General features: G+C 37.0%; 2 protein-coding genes across 2 annotated transcripts in view; one reads left to right on the forward strand and one right to left on the reverse strand.

Moving 5' to 3' along the window:
• Positions 1 to 4391, forward strand: part of LOC113040201 (stabilin-1-like) — a 36129-nt gene extending 31738 nt beyond the window's left edge. The window contains 8 exon segments of the mRNA XM_026198521.1: positions 501 to 666; positions 753 to 859; positions 1149 to 1268; positions 1422 to 1571; positions 1657 to 1770; positions 2180 to 2326; positions 2450 to 2557; positions 2662 to 4391. Of these exon segments, the coding sequence (XP_026054306.1) occupies positions 501 to 666; positions 753 to 859; positions 1149 to 1268; positions 1422 to 1571; positions 1657 to 1770; positions 2180 to 2326; positions 2450 to 2557; positions 2662 to 2700 (951 nt within the window). The 3' untranslated portion in view covers positions 2701 to 4391.
• A 3094-nt stretch (positions 4392 to 7485) lies between these two features.
• LOC113040202 (coiled-coil domain-containing protein 71-like) lies at positions 7486 to 9840 on the reverse strand. Its single transcript, XM_026198522.1, has one exon. It carries the CDS (start codon positions 9702 to 9704, stop codon positions 8697 to 8699), a length of 1008 nt encoding a protein of 335 aa, XP_026054307.1. The 5' UTR covers positions 9705 to 9840; the 3' UTR covers positions 7486 to 8696.
• Positions 9841 to 20975: the final 11135 nt, after the last annotated feature.

Here is a 20975-nt window from a genome sequence, read left to right on the forward strand (position 1 = left end):
AATTTTCATGACCAATTTGAACATGAGCGAAATCTGCATGATGAACTTTGTCGCCCTCACACGAAACTCCCAAATGCACTGATTTTTATAGAAAATTGACTGGATTTCACCGTCAAAATTTGAACAAGCAATGGTAAATTTTAACGCACCTTTAGTCAGTGTTTCTTCAAACAATTTCTCAGTTGCTATTTTTATTTTCCTGTAAATATTTATTAAATCAGAATGAATTTATTTCTATCCAGAATATTTTTTTTTCTTCACCACAAGTCTATTTGCCTATTATACATTGCATAAAAGTTCGTTGAATTCAACTGGTATTTTATTAAATTACATTATAAAATAAATATTTTTGGATCTTTTCAAATTTCTATTCATTAAATAATCTTTAAAAAAATGATTAAGCAGCACAACTGTTTTCAACACTGATAATATTAACACTTGAGACTGAAGTAATGGCTGGTTAATTTACATGATAGAACAAAGCTTTTTTATTGTTCCAGTTGGGAATGCATCTATGTGTGGCAGGATGGATGGACGGGAAGAAAGCTGGCTATCCGATCCGGTTTCCTTCTGTTAAATGCGGTGATAATCATGTTGGTATCGTGCTGTACAAAGAGCCAGTCAATGCCAGTTTGCCGTATGACGCATACTGCTACAGGATGAAAGGTATGACCCTCAGGAAATGTAATTTGAAATTTTACTGTACCTGAACAGTCTTGATGTAAAAACGAGAGCCATTTTTTCTTATACAGAGGTGTCTTGTGAATGTAAATCCGGATACATTGGAAATGGAGAGTTCTGTAATGGAGACTTGGCCTCGGTTGTTGCCACCACTTCCAATTTTTCTGTGTTTTACACAGTAAGTAGCCTGTTTCCCTCTAAAAATAATGCCACTTCCTGCAGAATGATGTCATCAAGGAACTGGCTTTGTAGTGAATGGAAAGATAGCACGCAGGCAAAAACTGGCATAAAGTTATTTACTAATTACAGTATATTCCCCCAAAACATGTTTTGTTATAAATATTTTGATTAAAGAATAGGGAAAAAAACAAAGCTGAAGTGAGTTTTTCACATAATTGTTGTCAATACAAATGTAGTTCTGTTCAAAGAGGAATATCCACGCATTTCCTGCCGGTTTCCTTCTACAGACTTTACTGAAATATGCAGAGGATGGTGAGGAGGGCAAGAACCTGCTGAAGTCCCTGTCAGATAAATCATTAAACATCACAGTCTTTGTACCTCAAAATGACGGTTTCTCTGCAAACAAGGTGATTATCGATATAAGCCTAAAATGAATTCTCATATGAACATTTTTGAATTGCATCTGAGTCAGAGGAAGAAAACCTACAAAGAAAGTGGGAACCTGTTGGACACGCTCTTTCTCCGCTGGCCTTGAGTCTGCAGTTTGTTTCCTTTTTTAGACCTTGTCATGGAGGGATTTGCTGTATCATATATCCAGCATCAATAGTCTGCACTTCTATGAAGACTTGAAGCACAACACCATAATCCCGTCCCGTCTGGGTTCTGATCTAGTCGTAACAATTCCCTCCAATTCCACTGGTCAGGCTGAGGTAAACTAACCATAGCAGCTTCACACCACTCAGGCCACATTTACTGTACATAGTCAAGAAAACTATATTTTTATTGGTTTCACAGAACTCACAACCTCAAAAATTGGTGAATAAGAAGGTCATATTGGCCTGGAACATCCCAGCCATCAATGGTCTGATCCATGTCATTAATGGGCCTTTCAGAGCTCCAGCTGTTCAAGTAAGTGGCCGCTTTTGTCGAAGTACAATAGAGCATATTTGAGAACTGCTTTGCTTTATGGATGTATGGGCAGAATATGTATATATATAAAAAAATTAATGGGTAACTGCATTAACACCAATGGATTAATTTGAAGAATTTTTTTTAGATAAAAAGCACACTCCCAAGCCTTCTGTTAAGCAGTGAATTTATTGAAAGGAATTTTTGCTCATCATCAGTCATCAGACAAAGATAGCACCTATGACTCATCAGACTAGTTAAAGCACGTCTACATCCTGTTTGACTAACATGGACATTTGTCTGGTCTTTTCAAAGCAGTAGTAATATACAGTCACGCATAGCTTTGCCAAAAGCTGGACCTCGCTTACAATCCCAGTGAATTTTTTAAAGTCATCAATGGTGTTTTTAGGTGCCGGCAATTCTTCCAATCACACAGTCCAGCGGGGTCGCAGTCACCACTGTGCTGATTGTCTTTGCCATTGTTGGCATTGTTGCTGGGCTCGCATACTACGTCCTCAAGCACAAGAACGACGCCTTCCGTTTCCAGTATTTTAAGGTTTGTTCAGCTTCTGATATTTAGGTTGATGAACAAAGACACTTTACCATCAAACAAAATGTCGGACTAACTTGTCTGGAGTTTTCTCCATCCATCCATCCATCTTATTTAACTATTCAACAGAATGATGATGAAGATGGTGCTTCCACAAAAGGTGGTGGAAACCCTGCTTTAGTATCCATTCCAAACCCTTTATACAGTGGCTACAGGGCATTTGCAGAGCCATTTGGGGTAAATATAGAAAAATATCCTTCTGTGTGCTTGTAATTACATGCATTTATTTGATTGTTACCACTGGTCAAACACAGTTGTCCTAATCAATATGTTTCTTTCAGGATCCAGCTGCTACAGACACACCCAACCTGATTGACTAGCACAGACATCAGCGCCGACCTCCTCTCCCTTTCATTAACTGAAATCAGCTGGCTGGAGGAGGTGGTACAGCACCTTTGTATATGGTTAAACCTAAAAATAAAAGACTCAAAAGCCCTAATTATGTTCTAGACAACACCAGCCAACTGTGGCGCCTTCAGTTCAACAAAAATATCTGATAAAAACACTGGGTGCATTTGTTAGTTTACCTGTTGTTGGCCAATCGCAAAGGAAATCAGCTGTCCAGGGACTAAACCTGGGGTCTAATTAATGTCTCCAACTGCAATGCATAATCCCAAAGGTCTCGTCAACATCATAGAAGGGTATTTTTCTCTTGTTCGATCATACTAAAAATGACTGAAGCGTAACGCAAGAGGGAGATGGGTGGAAATTTCCCTAAGGAAAAAGACCACCTGTTCATACTACTTGACAAGAAAACAACAGTGTTGATTTTGACTTGCTATGGGAATGGAGAAAAAGTTTAGTGTGGAATTTGATGTCATTTTGTATGAAAAATTAGTCAAGTTTGCATGGTTTTTCTGCTCAAAAAAACCCCACCCCCGCTAAAACAAGTTTTATCTAAAGTAGGTGCACATTCAGAGCTCTAGTTCTTCATAAATTAAAATGACATTCACACTTTGACATGTTAGAAAGCCAAGACCAATCACAACCAAATATGCATATTGATTCAAGAAAGCAGACCAATCACGAACATCGGTTTGCTTTTGAATTACAAACATTGCAGTCAAAAAGAGATTTTGAACTAGCTAGTGTTACAGTTGCAAAAACCACAAACAGATGAGGTATCTACAATAGAAATACTTACCAAATACAGCTTAAAAGGACTGTGTGTTGTATGTTAAGCAGCTCAAGCTAATTCATCATAAAAACTGTAGAGAAAATGTAATAAATTATGGGGATGTTATGTTTGATTATTAGCAATGCAGTGCTGCATTGCAAATACTGTAGTAATAATGTAGTCCATCAATCAGTGACAGAGTGTGTGATGCCTCATACAGGAAGCCTTTTTGGGATACAAAAACAGACCTTACAGCTTTATAGTTCTTAAAATGGATTGTAGACTGATTTTTAAGTAATTTTATGAGCAAATTTTTGTAATTTGGGAAATTGCCTGGGGACTTTAGGACCCAGGGCTAATGAGGACTGCAGTGAATTCACAGCTGGGCTTTCCTCCACCATTTTTCCAGTTCCACTCATCTCCCATCCCCCATTCTCATAGCGCTCTTTCGCAACAAAGCACGACACCCATCCCCACTCTAGACAGAGCGTCTTCTGGGTCACAGAAATGTGTCGTGTCGCACCTTTCATTGTGTTTGCTTTGAAATGTGTGAAAGGAGGAGACTACAATGTATTCAAGATAGCATGTGGTGCTTGTCTGTAAGATTTAAAAAAAAATCTTTGAAGTAAATGTTGAGAGGGGATCAGGTGTAAAAGAAGAATTTGCTCACTTTGCGTGAGTTAAATCAAAATGCACCTGTTGTTCACTGAGAAAATGTCAACTTTTGAAAGAAAAACTAAATATTTGGCCCAAAACGAGTTACGTAAAAGTCTACAAACACTACACTGAGCAAAGAGGTAGAACAAAATAACTTGTGTCTACGAAATCTTGCAGATAATGACCAGTATTGGTTCCAAAACGTCTTGCCAATTACATGATAAATAGTTAAAATTAAATTTGTTGTTCCAGTGTCTGTTTTTATTACATTCGCCATCGGTTTCTATGAATGTGGCCAGAACTGGCTGTCCACCAAAACCACATGCCCAGAACAGACGTCCCAGAGGCCTTCGGGAGCTACCGAGAGGCATATGTCTGCTCCAAAAAGAAGTTGCTGTCAGTAATCTGAAGTTCTCCCATGCCAACCAGAATTCTTCAAATGCCAAAGAATGAATGCGGTGATGAGACCAGACGTTTAGGCCTTGTGTTGGTTTGATGGAGTTGGTTCAGTCTCTACATATTTATTGTGTCCCAGTGCTATTTTATTTTTATTTGTGTGAAAACCCAGGACCCAATATTTTTTTATTATCTTTCTAGACAAAAACACATCTTTGAGCCTAAACAATAGGCCCTACAGACAGTAAATTTGGTAGAATGGAAGTACTCCCAAACCAGTGCATTGTTTCGGCCCAACTGGGAATGCAAGGGCTTAATGTCAATGGATTCATTGAGTCATTTTTTAATTTTTTTTGCAAATGTTACTTTTGTAAAATAATAAAAAATTTAAGCACACACCCCACCCACAAACGATTCTAAAGACTTCATTGGTTAACTCAATCACAATGTTGATTGTAGACACAATGCTGAAACAAATACTTAACCCTAACCCTGACATTAACCCTAGCATTACTGTTTAGATTCATACATGATCTTGATGGTTGACCAGTTGAATGTTGACCAACTGAAGAGAAAGGTTTTGTGCTTACCTGTTTTTTTTGGGGGGGGGTCATGTAGTATGTTCAAGGCTATTTGCCATATTGTAATCAAACTACATTTAAGTATCCGGTATAAGCTTTGGTACAACCAAGGAATGGTTCACTTTGAGAACACCTGAAAGATTTGATGGGACTTAGCCACTTGTTGGCAGTAATATGGTGCTAAAACATTTGTCCAATCAGTTTGAAATGTTGTATCCAATTTTGTTTTGAAATATAGCGACTGTTAACAAATTCAGTTGATTATCAATGGTTTGATTATTAAGAACTATTGGTGTTCCTTATAAAAATAAAATTTTCTTTTTAAATATGGACTCACAGTAAAAAATTAGGCCCTACAGTAAACATCATTTATTAATTCTTGCAGCTTTATTTTAATCTGGCCAGACAGGGATTTCTTCAAATTCACATGCTCATTCCAGAAGAGGCAGGGAAATCGAGGCAGATGACAGATGTTTGAAATTATACACAACACAACAATGTCCCACCCATTTCAATAATGTAGCAGAAAGATTTTGTTAAAACTCTACTTCATGTCTGGAATTTGTCTAGTGGCATGTGAGATTTTAAATTTGATTTACTGAAACGTTGAAACTGTGCGATAAGAACTGGGCCCATATTCACAAAACATTTTATCTTACCACTAAGAATTTTCCAAAATAGCAGTGAACATTTTTGCGAAGGGTGTTCTCTCAAAACCTGTTCCCAAAGATGCACAATTTTTTTTTTTTTTTTTTTACGAAGGAAAAGAGAGAAGTCTTAAACTAAGAGCAAGGCTGGGGTTGACATCGTTGCTATGGATGATGTCAGTGCTTACTAACTATGCACACAGTGATTGGCTGATAGGGGAGGGGTCAGATTTATTCATAGAAATATTGTAAGCATGATATTATGTTGACATTCAAATAAAGGTTAGTATAAAAAAAAGTATATGTTCAGCTAATTGTCAGCCTCTTACATTTATGCTTTTCGTAAAAAACCAATTAGCGGATATGCATATAAACAGTTTTTTTAATTAACAAAGAATAATCATGGCTGATAGTACTACATGCACACATTAAAGAAAACCAAACTTGTTTCAAGAACAGCTGTTACTTCTTGCCCAACTGGTTAATGAAATCAAGAATATAATCAAAGGAAAATTTAGAGTTGGGATAACCTCCAAAACCAAAGGCGATATCTTTTTAAAAGCTCATTATCATCAAATGTTTCTAAAATGTTTTTGTTTCGAGGCAGTGAATACAGGACCAGATTTAAAAAAATGTCCATGCACTGAAGGTAAGCTCTACATTGCTTGGTTTGGTTTTGTGAAAAGAATGGTGGTGGCAGCTTATGTCTCAGGGAAATTTCCACTGATTGGCTTCATCACTCTGTCTCTCATCCAGGTGGATGCTGCACACTGGTGGAGGATGAGGAGATCCCCCCAGACAATGTAAAACGCTTTGAGTGCCTAGAAAAGCGCTATATAAATGTAAGGAATTATTATTATATTTCTTTTTTCCAAAGATGGAAGACTGAAAAATGGTTGGGTCAAAGCAGAGAAAATTCCTGGTGCTGCATTGCATAAAAAACACCAGAAAAGAAACTGAAAACGCAAAAGAAACATTCATCTTCTAACGCAATTAAATTCCAATTTGTTTGAGCATAACTGTGAAAAAAAAAGACCAATTCAAAAGGATTGAATAAATGTAATCGTTTCTGACTTTTAATGGATTCATGGGCAAATATTACATAATATGGTTGAATTAAGAAACGGAAATGGTTTAAAATATTAAATATTTATAGGTACTATAAAAAAAATATCTAAAATTTTCAAAGATACAGCAGTAAAAATAAACAACAATCTTACACTAATTATTCTCAGAGTTTGCACAGCAATACGGCAGGAAAAACTAAGCATTACTTAGAGGTTTTAACGCTTAAGAAATGCTGTTCGGCACATGAAACAGTGCCCAAAACCCCTCTCAACTGTGGCAGCAACATCAGTATGGCAACACACCAATGTTCAAAAAACAATTAAATATATTAGTAACAGTAATCACAATAAGCAATTCATCTGCTAAATAACATCTGCCAAGTTCATTAGCCAAACAGCAAGTCATTTACGGTTGCCAAGCAACTTGGCTTATTAATATAATATTGAATTTGTGCTGTTTGTTGGTGTGCACATAAGATGTTTCAAAAGTGCTTTTAACATGGCTTATCCAGTCAGATTTTATTGCAGGAACTACTCATTTCTGAAATGGGATTTAACGGCATTGGCCAAACAAAATGCAACTATGATTTTTTTCCACCAATAATGTTGCCCTTAAAAAACACTGAGACTCCAGACCAAACATTTTTCAAACAGATTTTAATTCACAACTCGATAACAGTAACTAAAGATACAACACTGACATTTACAGTTTTTGAGTGTCACAGATTCAACTGGATGAAAATAAAAACTGGTTGACCGGAAACCAAATTCTCCTTGTATTTTGCATGTGAATGAAAGGGTTTTGTTTTAAAGAAACCCATATATTTGTTAATTCAAACTTAAATTTATAATAAAAAATTAAATGTTTGCCTCGTGGCACCAATAAACTGCTGCATTGCCATCTTCTACTTTAGTTTGAATGAGACCTTATGAACCAAAGGCCTTAGGCATTGCGGAACGCAAACAAACTCCCATCTCTCTTCATCCTTGACCAACCAACTTATGGATGTATGGAATGAACAACATGAACTGCAGAATTAATGACGACAATATTTTCATATTCAAGTGTTTGAGGTACGTTCAATCAATGGACAAGCTCGTCCACTTCTTGACGGGATGCTGAGAAGTCATAAAATTAAGCATTTAGATTTTTTTGCAATTCTTTGTGGTCATGGCACCAACAAAACTGTAAAGAAATGAAAAAACAGGGTTGGCACATTAAAAGAAACACTTGAGGAATTTATGAGAAGTGGAGTGCAGAAAGAAACAAGTACAAAGATTCAGTTAAATTTCACTCTTCTCAGTCTAAGGCCATTTATTTTGCCCTGAAATTAAATTAATATACAAAAGTGCCCCCAATTTGAACATTTTAGAGTCTAAAGAAAAATATCATATGCAGTCTATGCCGGCAGACTAAACATGTTATACAAAAAAAAAAAAAAAAACTGGGTGACACTGACATTAGCAGGATCCAAGGACTCTACAAATTCAGTCTGTTCCAATGATCCAGTGAGACGTCAGTCCATGCCCACAGAATTTCCAACACAAGAAACATTCTAGGAACTGCATAGTCATAAATAAGGGTTTGTACATCAGTCCAATCCTTCAGAAGTTAGATAAAAATACACAAAAGAAAGGTAGGTTGGGATGTGTTGGGAAAACAAAAATACTGTGAGAGTAGAAAAAAAAACATCCCATCTTTGGATTATGATGTCAGTAACTACTTAATTTTGGAGGTAACTGCAATGTTTCCATCCAGAGATAACCTAGGGTGTGTGTCCACAAAACGCAATTTGCAAAACAAGAAAAGTTAACAAAAGAGGAAACAAAAAAAGATTTCCCACCAAGAGTCTATACAGAGTCAACAAGGGGATGGATCTGTATCACAGGCGACAAGTTAACTTGCAAGATTTTTTGTGCCTTCCTTCTCACCTCCTCGTCTGTGACCGAATCGTCTACTTTTATAACCTTCCATTCAAGACCATTGCCATTCAGTCTAGAAACGTCTTGGCCATTGGTGAGTGTAGACTGGGACCAGTTATAGCTTTGGAAATGGAGTCTCCTCACCGAACCACTGGTCATCACATCAGCTTTACCTTTATAAATGCTACCATCTTTAAGACCGAAACCATTTTGACAGACGACTGGGGCAGAGTCTCCAATAAGGGCATCGTCTACTTTGAACGGACATGACAAAACACGTTTGTTGTCCAAGGCAACTACATTTGATATCTGACTGCCATTTTCCGTTGGAGAGTGTGGGATTCCGGAGAGATCCGGTGGCCGTCCCAGAGCAAAACTGGGGGCGCTTTTAGAATCCGAACCAAAGTGAATTTGCAACCTTGCGGTGTGGCCTCCGGTCAACCCCTTTATGTTTGTTAGCTTGAGGCACTGCTGCGCTTGAACAGAATGTTTATCTAGCATTGCCGATCGAACATTCTGCTTAAGACTGTCCACCGAGAGATTGGTAAGCAGAATCTTGGGTTGGTTATGAAGAATGTTCTTTGCTGCTCTACTGAGCATCGCGTAATTCACATCCTTGGACTTGCTCAAACCTTTCCGCCCTCGCTTCTTGGAAGGTTTCTGCACTCTCTGAACTTTGCTGCCAATTCTGGAAGAGATTGGCTCTGTGGTGCAAGACGTGTATCCATACACATCTTTGCTCCTCAAAATCACAGGCTTGGCTCCCTCTTTCCTCAGCTCTTGAAGAAAGGACCCCATTTGTCTCTCGGTGTCCGAAAGATCTTTGGACATGGGGTTAAAAACCCTCAGGGCCTCTTCAAGGGCAGATTGTCCAGCTGGGGAAAATCTGGCCCAGGAATGGACTACCCTCCCCATGCCCTGCTCTTCACAATTCATGGTGCACCTTCACAGCTGGTATGCATAAGGACTTCAGGTGTCTGTGAATATGAAAAGGATATTAAGGTGATGAATAAAAAAAAACACACATGAATTGCAGTTTATTTTATCTAACACAAAGAGCAGTGTAAATTCTGCAACACTAGCACCAAATGGATTAGCAAAAATATTACTGTTTGATCTTTGCTGATAGTTTTGATTGTATCTTCCTAGATGTAGACCTAGATTTAAACAACTTACTCTAAATTATCCCAGCCAATCTTGACTGATGCAGTTTGGCAAAACAATGTTTTTTAGTGTTTGCTTTGGGTCAAAACAGTACTATGACTAAACTAATCACAACATTCTGGTTATGCAGTTTGAACTGTCAGTTTTTCAACAGTTCTTCAAAAGTGCACTTCAACTAGAATACTCCACTAAATAATCAGTAGCTGGTAGGGCTTTTATTCCACACAATCTAAGTTGCATGAATAACCATCTCGAGAATGTTTTGCGGTTGAGTTATTGACTTCAACTGTGAAATGAGCATTTACAGGTGTTCAGGTAGTCCAGGTATTAGCCTCAGGCTTAATTTCTTACAACAACATTACCTACAGGAAGACTGGCCAATTTTATTGCAAACTGTTCTAATTCCCTTATATAAGAGATATAAGAATATATAAGAGATATAAGAGATAAGAATCTATTTAGCTATCAATGGGAAATGGATCTGAACTCACTGCTTTCCACATCAAAACAGTTCTACAATTTCAATCAATTGCTTATTAAATACTTTGTCATATTGTTAAGAGCAATGACTTTTGATAGACACCTTTTGTTGTGGTTTCAACATTGCACCTACAAATGCGTAGTCATTTTTATAATTTAAGTTGTTGAACAAACATACACAGGAAATAAGACTTAACGTTAATTTTAGTCATTATTTTATTTGGGTAGCACACATATTCTGAATGTTTTCGACAGAATTCAAATGAGCCATTTTAATCTAGATTACTTCCAAGATTACAGTGAGATTAATCTAGATTAAAGAAAAATTTATCTATGCCCACCACTAATATATATATATATATATATATATATATATATATATATATATATATATATATATATATACACACACACACACACACACACACACACACACACACACACACATACATATATATATATATATATATATATATATATATATATATATATACACACACATATACATATTATATACATATATATATATATATATATATATATATATATATATATATATATACACACATACACATACACACACACACACAACACACAGGTCAAAAAGTTGATTTCACTAATTAGGTTTTAAAAAGGGAAACTTATATATTATATTATATTCATTCATTAAACACAGACTGATATATTTCAAATGTTTATTTCTTTTAATTTTGATGATTAACTAAGGAATATCCCAAATTCAGTATCTCAGAAAATTTGAATATTGTGAAAAAGTTCAATATTGAAGACACCAGGTGCCACACTCTAATCAGTTAATTAACTCAAAACACCTGAAAAGGCCTTTAAATGGTCTCTCAGTGTAGTTCTGTAGGCGACACAATCATGGGGAAGACTTGACAGTTGTCCCAAAGACGACCATTGACACCTTGCACAAGGAGGGCAAGACACAAAAGGTCATTGCAAAAGAGGCTGGCTGTTCACAGAGCTCTGTGTGCAAGCACATTATTAGAGAGGCGAAGGGAAGGAAAAGATGTGGTAGAAAAAAACATGTACAAGCAATAGGGATAACCGCACCCTGGAGAGGATTGTGAAACAAAACCAATTCAAAAATTTGGGGGAGATTCACAAAGAGTAGACTGCAGCTGGAGTCAGTGCTTCAAGAACCACTACGCACAGACGTGTGTAAGACATGGGCTTCAGCTGTCGCATTCCTTGTGTCAAGCCACTCTTGAACAACAGACAACATCAGAACCATCTTTCTTCAAAAAAAGGACTGGACTGCTGCTGAGCGGTCCAAATTTAGGTTCTCTGATGAAAGTAAATTTTGTATTTCTTTTGGAAATCAGGGTCCCAGAGTCCGGAGGAAGAGAGTAGAGGCACTAGAGCTGAAACAACTAATCGATTTAATCAATTAAAATCAATTATTAAAATTGTTGTCAACTAATTTAGTCATCGATTAGTTCCTAAATAACTTTTATTTGCCGTAAGTGGCTCATTTCGTGCATATTTCAAATCTGCGGTGACCAAAGTTTGGCAGTAATGAGCCACCGGAGGTTTTACTCAGCCAGTACAGCAGGAGAAGTAGCGAATAGCCAATAGCTGGCCTCGTTTTACTTTTATGTCACATGCTTCCCGAACAGCGTCTCTGCGGCATTCAGCGGGATGTGGGAGTACTTTACTTTGAGCCTTCAAAAAAAGAAGAGTAACCTGTAAACTCTGCACTACTGAACTGTTTAAGGGGCCGTTCACATATCGCGTCTTTTGTGTGCTCAAGTTCGTTATTTCCAATGTAGTCTTTTGCGCGCTCATAATGGAAGCGACGCGCCCGTTTTTCCAGGCGCATCCGGACCGCATCGAGTTAAAAACATCTCAACTTTTCAGAGAGCCGCAAGCGCACCGCGGGTCATGTGACAAGAACTAACCAATCAGCTTCATCCTTTCCCGTAACGTTGAAAGCTCAGCCAAGATGAAGGAACAGCTGATCATAGTTGTATATGGATTGCCATGTTGAAATAAATTTAGTAGCAGAGCTACTGCAAGCGATTTACAGAGCTGCAAATCCATTTATCCTTTGCTGAAATTTCTGCGTCTTCATGGAGAGAGCACGTCATGGTTGCTTAGAAAAGGCAGACGCGCTTCTGCCCGATCGCTTTGGAAAGAAGGAGAAAGCGGTGCGCCTAGCATTTCCCACGCATTTTCAGGCGCGATATGTGAACGTCCCATAAGACTTTTATTTGTGCAGATTCTCCAGTACAATGTTGTTTGCAAATGTTTAGTCGTAAAAGCTGATAACATTGCTTTTTAAAAGTAAACATTTAAAGCTTTACAAACATGTTCTGTGATCAGTTTGTCGTTTACCAGTTCATAATTCAGTCTCGCAGCCTAATTATGACTGAATGAGAGAGGTAAATGTTTAAATGTATTTGAAATGCACTTTTTTCCCCAGAGTATTCACTGCTCTTTTTCACACAGCAGGTTTTTTGTGTGTGTCCAATTATTTTTTCTGGACAACCTTCTGATGGATTTTACTTTAAAATGTGAGTTCCATTCAGGTTTCATGCCATTGGCACTTTTTTCGAAGGATTGTTTACAATTTCACAGCATAAGCTATAAAGCGGTTTCCCAGTAAATAATAAAATGCAATTTACAGCAATTTTATTCTGTTTTATCCTTATTCTTCGTGAAAATATGTTCTGAAAGATTCCTTAAGCTTTGTTCAGGATGTTAAACTACTTTATGAGCTCTAAGGACTGCCATGGTGAAAACATTATTTGAAATCTCCTTGTGAAATTTGCTAGAGTATGTGTCAGTGTTTTGATTGCAGAAGAGTTCAACAAAGGATTACTAACACATAATAAAATAACTCCAGGTATATTTTTGATGAGGATATGACAATGCAAAATGGTTAAAATATCTTAAAAATCTATGCTGAATGATAAAAACCCTTTAGTAATAATTTACTTGGGGAAAAAATTGATTAATCATAAAAATAATCGACAGATTAATCGATTATCAAAATATTCGTTAGTTGCAGCCCTAAGAGGCACACAGTCCACGTTGCTTGAGGTCCAGTGTAAAGTTTCCACAGTCAGTGATGGTCACACAGCCGTATACCAGGAAGTTTTAGAGCACTTCATGCTTCCTGCTGCTGACCAACAGGACTTGGCACCTGCACGCAGTGCAAAGACCTTGTCTCAGATGACCACCAGGACAAGGCCACAGGAAACCGATGATTCTTCTGCACAATCTGACTTTGCTGCAGCCTGGAATTGAACTGCTGGTTTCGTCTGGTCAGAAGAGAACTGGCCCCCCAACTGAGCCTGGTTTCTCCCAAGGTTTTTTCTCCATTCTGTCACCGATGGAGTTTTGGTTCCTTACCGCTGTTGCCTCTGGCTTGCTTAGTTGGGGTCACTTCATTTACAGCGATATCGTTGACTTGATTGCAAATGAATGCACAGACACCATTTAAACTGAACAGAGATGACATCACTGAATTCAATGATGAACTGCCTTTAACTGTCATTTTGCATTATTGACACACTGTTTTCCTAATTAATGTAGTTTAGTTGTTTTGAAAATCTTTTTTGTTTAAAGTGCCTTATAAATAAAGATGACTTGACTGATGACACTCAACCCTACCTCTCATTCCATCCTGATGATCCGAAGTTAGCTGCTCGCTTCTCAGTTTTTCTAATAGAAATTTGATGCTGGATGAAGGACCATCACCTTCAGCTCAACCTTGCAAGACTGAACTGCTTATGGTTCCATCAAACCCATTGTTTCATCACAGAAGCAGCCAGAAACCTTGGAAATATGATTGATGATCAGCTGACTTTGTCAGACCACATTGCCAAAATTGCCCGGTCCTGCAGATTTGCTTTATTAAACATTACGAAGATCAGGCCCTTTCTTTCGGAACATGCTGCTGCTTTTGTTGATTTTGATTGCTTCCATGGATGAACTATGCCTTTACACGTTGAAAGCATACCAAGACAAAATATTGCTTTCACCTTTGAACAACTGATGGAAAATTAATTCACAAATATCTGACTAAACCTGAAGAATGACAGACACAGGTACTCGCACATGCTTATTTGATCTTTCTGTCCATTTAGACTTGCTGGGTGCAAATTAATGAAACGTCAAAATGGTACACAGATTTTTAATAGGAATTAAAGATGCAGTTCATCACCTCTTAAATTATAAAGTTTCTATGAATAACCCTTTTAACATCAAAATATTAGCATGACTTATGATGACTCATTTCCCAAAAATGTGTCTTTAATACAAGTACATTTTGTCTTACAGCAGTTGGCAGATTTTTAATTTGTTTTCAGGCATAAACAAGTTCAAAGTGAAAAGATCTGCCAGTGCAGTTCGACAAAACACACCAGATACAATCTATGAAGACAAGTTTTAATATCCCAAGCACCATTGCTTCCCAAGTATATTTATGAAATCCATGATGATTGATGATTCAAATCATAATGTCTAAGGAATCCATTTGGGACATGATACTCAATTCTAAGAAATAAATCACAATACCTACATCACAGAGACTACTTCATTATTAAGCAATGAAGAAGAACATCCACACATTGGTGTTGCCTAAACACTAGGGTGACAAAGCCCTTACCTAGAGTAATCCTACAGAATATAGGTTTCAAAGAACAGGTACATTTTTCACTTTCAAAAATAAGATCTGTCTGTCTGATGAATTCACTCATTCAAAATGGATGACCAGACAAAAACACATTGGCACTGAAGAACAATGATATCCAAAGTACGAATACTCACTTTGCTACCAACCAATATTTTATATCAAGACAGACATGTCACCATCGTATTGATGAAATAGAACTGTTTCGCTCTTGGTTTTAATAAAGATATTTTGCTGGACCAATTGTTCTGCAGCTCGCGTTATTACCAACTTAAGCAATTAAATTCATGCAATTCACAGAATGACCACAAATGACAACAATCAGCGCCATGCTCTGAATCTGCAAGGTAAAAAGTATCAGACTAGACTACTTTTAGGTTAAAGAAAAAAGGTGACCATTTATAGGGTTGTGCTTATAGACAATAATATTGTATATTGATGATAGGGCTGGGATAAACTATTATTTTTTAAACGATTAATCTAGCGATTATTTTTTCAATACATCGATAAATCTAACGATTATTTTTTCAGACCGATTCGATTTCGATTATCTCCCCATTAATTGACTACTAACAATTTATACAAGTTGATTTACATATCTGAATGGAAAAACATGAATTCCTTAACATTGCAATATATATTTATTGCTCTTAAAATTACAAAATAAAAGACTGACTAAGAATGCATTACTTTGCACTTGTATAGAGATAGCATTCAATAAAACCTTGAAGCCTTGAAAACACATAGCTTACTGAAACAAGCTTACTGAAAAAAAGTTCTTCTTTCAGATGAAAATAACAACAACTTGATGTCTAGCATTCAATAAAAAAGGTCACCAAAAATACTTGTTTAGAGCAATTGAAAGAATACAGTAACCAATGTAAACTTGAGGGCTTTAAGCTAATACAGAGATTGCTTTTCAAAAAAAAAAAAAAAATTAACCGTGTGAGCCAGTAGCCTGTCATGGAGAAAAAAAAAAATCTCCAAATGCTCCACATGAAACTTTGGCGTTCCGCCCTTTTTCTATCGTGTCTAATGATTTTGGTTAATATGAACGAGGTAGAGAGAGAGAGAGAGAGAGAGAGAGCAAGACAGCGCTCGTGTAGTTTGAAGACTGTGAGTGCGCGAGCGCGCGTGAAACTTTGGTGTTTCGCCCTTTTTCTATCGTGTTTCATGATTTTGATTAATATGCACAAGGGAGAGAGAGAGCAAGAAGCGCTTGTGATGTTTGAAGACTGTGAGTGTGCGCGCTCAGCCGGGGCTCTCTCTCGTACGCGCCCTGTCAGGCGCAGCAGTCATTCTATTCTACATCACTCATCGATCAAATAAGGCTTTGACAGCCGCCAAAAAAAAAAAGATCAATGCAGAAAAACCACTGGATTGGTTATATAACGTTGGACAGAATGTTGATCCGGCCATTGCGTATATTCAGCGCACATAAAGTAAACGTTTTGCAAACCTTTTTTAAAGAAATAATTTTTTTTTTTTTTTTTTTTTTACAAGGTTATGTGTTATATAACCAATCACACACAATTCTGTTGAACTTATGAATTCAATGGCTAATCAAAGGCATTCAGATGAGTCATCACTGAAACACCGGAGTATTGTTGTTCAGTGTGCACTCACTGACTGAATTCTGGTCTTTCGCAAATTCTTTCATCATAAACAAAGTGCATGCAATGTAAGTATAATAGATAGCTTCACTGCTTAGCGGTGTGTTCTAGGGCTGTGACGGTATCAGATTTTTACCACCGTGGTGCCTTAAAATAAATATTAAAATAAAAAAAAGCCTGGCCCTTGTCCGACAGCTTCTCATAATTACTGGCCCAAGTCCGACCTGAGTCTGAGTCTTTTCTCTCGCTCTCTTTCCCATTACACACAGCTGTTGTTCCAGCCATTAAAATAGCTCAGTTTTCTTTTGAAAGCAAAGTGGTTATATTTCTTTATAGAGTTAATTTAGAAATAGATGTTTAGAACATTTATTGTTTGTAAAAGGTTTTTAAGTAACGACCAAGCAGCCAGGAGAAGACATTGAGTTAATCATAGCCTCTGTTCTCAAATCATCACGACTTGCCTAAAATAAAATCATCAAGCATATCACAATTTGTGGCCGACTGATATGGGTTTTTTAGGGAGCTGATACCGATGCCGATATTAGGGAGTAAAAAAGATAAATACAGACATTCCTCATCACGGAAATAAGGCCCTACTTATGTAGCAAACTAGTATGATAAGCTCACTATGGGAGTTAAAGACGAGGACATTGTTGTTTATTTACTTGGCATTGAGTCTTTCGAAAAAGAGGACAACTTAGCGTTAAATCACGATTCAACAGACTCAAGCCCCCACTGGACTGCCATCTATTGGACTGCAGAAAGATACTAACAATTCTATCTGCTACGTTACTTACTGTACTGACAAACTGTGCCTGCACTGCAACAAGCCACAACAAAGCGACCATTGAAAAATCATTTGAACTTTGTGTCAGCGTGTCATAAATAGAACAGGGCCTCAGTTTACCACAGCCAGTGCAGAAAACTATTTGACGAACGGCGTGAGAAAATACAATAAAATTCTATTGTATTTTGTTGCGCTTTAGTCTCTAACGTAACTGAATCTGCTGTTAAAAATTAGCCATCTATTCATTATATCATCATGCCAAACTAAGAATTAGAATCACTGTAATGTGACGATCGAGTATAGGTGCAGGTGGGTGGCGGGCGGATAATTTGAAGCAGCGGACTTGTGTGAAGTTTGAGTTTATCTGTGTATCTCTACATCACTCTACAATGGAGTAATGGAGTACAATAGCAAACAATGAAGCAGACTCTGCTGGACAAACTAAGTAATTACACCATTCATTCAATCTGCATTATATGTTCTGAAAAAAAAAAAAGAAAAAAAGATTATATAAGCAGCATATTCGCCAATACCGATATATCGGTAACAGGCTCAAACTGGCTGATAATCTCTCTAATTTGTGCTCTAATCAAAATGTCTGTTTAAATGTTTAACTTAGATGTGAGCTATTAGATGTACCCTAGATCCATTCGTTTGTGCAGAAAGTAGAAACCAAGTGCGCATTGATGTACATGGAGGCGCCGGTGTGATCACTTGCAAACAACTTTTTGTGCTCATAAAAAGGTAAGCGTAATATATTATCCGGAACTATAAAGGGTCTATATTTATTTGTGTGCATTCACAATATCAACAAAACATTGTGCTTTTATAAAATAAAGAAAACAGAATGCGCTTTCTGAAGTCTCTGTGTTGAACAAGAGCGCTTCACAAAAATGAACTGAAATTCAACAAACTGCCTCACAGACATGATATAGGCTATCTATAGAAAAGCTTTCAATTATTACTTTACTTTATTGCTTTAAAACTAAATAATTCAAATTGAAAACAAAAAACTCTCTTGATGTAGGCCAAATCCAGATGCATTTTTCTCAAAATATATCCAATGAGAAATACCGTGTCAGGATTGACAACATCTTTGGAAAACGGACTCAGAAAATATTTTTATAAATAATTAAAATAATATCAAGAATCAGGAATAAGCTCATATAACATCGGCTGGCCTGTTTTCTTGCTTAACTCAGATTTTTTCCTGTAAAAACAACAAAAAACATTGGATTGTCAGTATGCAAATGTTTGCACCTGGTGCGAATTGAACCACTCACAAGTGTTCAGTCAGTGTTTGCAAAAGTGTCTTGTTTAACCACTTCAATTTTCAAAGGTTTATGTAAATTGTGTTTCTGACATGTTTTGACAAGATCGAAAAACATTTTGGATCTTGTTTACACTTGTTTAGCCCCATTCAACAAATGAATGTTAATACTAGGTGTTAACCATCAATGAAGTACACTAGCTAAAAAACTCAAGTCGTTTGCACCCACTCCATTCAATTTTCAAATGTAAATGAAGCTCAAAACTGAAAAACTGGTGAAAAATCAGATTGCAAGATAGCTTAATATGCATCCTTTGTTATCTTAGCGTACTGAATGTTTTAAAGTATAGTAGACTACCTATCACTTTAAAATGTAATTTCCCCAAACTAAATGCACATATTGAACAGACATATAGGCTAGAAGTATTGGGGAAGAGAATGAATCAATAACAAGAAATTACTGGTCAGTGAGGTTTGTCAATTTGCAAAAATTCATACTGTACTCTGTCATCAAACAGAATGTTCATCCTGGGTGGGAATAGTTCCTTTGTAATGCATTGTTCCTATTCAAAATTTTGTTTGTGGTGAAAACAGGGCTACTGAACTCCAGTCCTGGAGTGCCAAACACACCTGAAAAAAAACTCAAGTCTTCGTGATTAGCTGAACATAAGAGGCAGCTATGTAAGCTAGTTGATGCATCTTGCTTTTCCATCAATACTACTAGGGATACTACAGCGCTAACAATCTTTTTACTGTCATCATCCTCGAAATTGATGAGCAAGTTGAAAAAAAAAATTATCGTACCTTTTGTAAAGAGTTTTTTTTTTAAATATATATATATAAAAAAAATCGCCACATAAACAACCATCTACATTGCGAGTAAATCACTTGCATATGCGAATAAATCTTTACCTGGGTGACTAAATGATGTCTAATATTAGCCAATAAATTATCAGATTTTACTCACCAGTGTGAGTTTGAGGCTAAAGCCGCGTTTCCACCGCAGGAACTTTACCAGGAACTAGGGACTTGGTCCGGTACTTGGTGTGTTTCCACAGCAGGAACCAGGAACTAAATAAAAGTTCCGGGTAAAAAAATGCCCCCCAGAAAGTCCCTGCTGGCGAGGTGGTACTTTTTTTAAAGTTCAGGAACTTTCGGGGGCGGGACTTTGGCGCTAAACATTCTGATTGGTTGAGTTCACGCAGCATTGGTTGAGTTCAACCACCATTTATTCGGATCAACATTTTCAAAATATTACTGTTATTGTGTCATGAAATGTAATTTTAAAAGTATTTCAGGCGAGAATGTAGTTGTTTAAAACTCAAATCTGTTGTTTATTTATAAAGACAGCGCCTATTTAAAAATGTGTTATGCCGATCTCTGCGACGGCGAGCTCCACACGATCAGCGAGAGCTCAGTGATCATCTATCCGCCCAGAGGCAGCCTCACCTTGGATAGACCTTCTGATATGTGCCGCTGGCTCTGATGTGTCTTTAGTGGTTAAACATAACATATAATTCAGCTGCGGGGTAAATCTAACAGGTTTTCTTTGGTCTGTATTCAATTTATCTATATGTTAAAATGAAAATAAAAAAGGCAAGTCTATATAATATTTCGTTTCATTGTAATGGCTGTATATAACGTTACACATATCCCTGAACTAAGTACATTTCTGCAGCTGTTATTATGTTTAAATGAAAACGAAAGGAGGCAGTGGTATTTTATATCCTATTTCGTTTTATTGTAAATGTACTGAGGGGAAAATTGCAGTAGCCAAAGCGATCTGAGTTCACGCAGCATTGGTTGAGTTCAACCACCATTTATTTGGATCATTTTCAAATATTACTGTTATTGTGTCATGAAATGTAATTTTAAAAGTATTTCAGGCGAGAATGTAGTTGTTTAAAACTCAAATCTATGGTTTATTTATAAAGACCGTGCCTATTTAAAAAATGTGTTTCGCCGATCTCTGCGACGGTGAGCTCCACTCGATCAGCGAGAGCTCAGTCCTCATGTATCCGCCGAGATGCAGCCTCAAATCGGCTAGACCTTCTGATATGTGCCGCTGGCTCTGATGTGTCTTTAGTGGTTAAACATAACATATAATTCAGCTGCGGGGTAAATCTAACAGGTTTTCTTTGGTCTGTATTCAATTTATCTATATGTTAAAATGAAAATAAAAAAAGGCAAATTTATATAATATTTCGTTTCATTGTAATGGCCTGCATATACA

Source organism: Carassius auratus, chromosome 22 (assembly GCF_003368295.1).
Source record: "Carassius auratus strain Wakin chromosome 22, ASM336829v1, whole genome shotgun sequence".
NCBI classification, from domain to species: domain Eukaryota; kingdom Metazoa; phylum Chordata; class Actinopteri; order Cypriniformes; family Cyprinidae; genus Carassius; species Carassius auratus.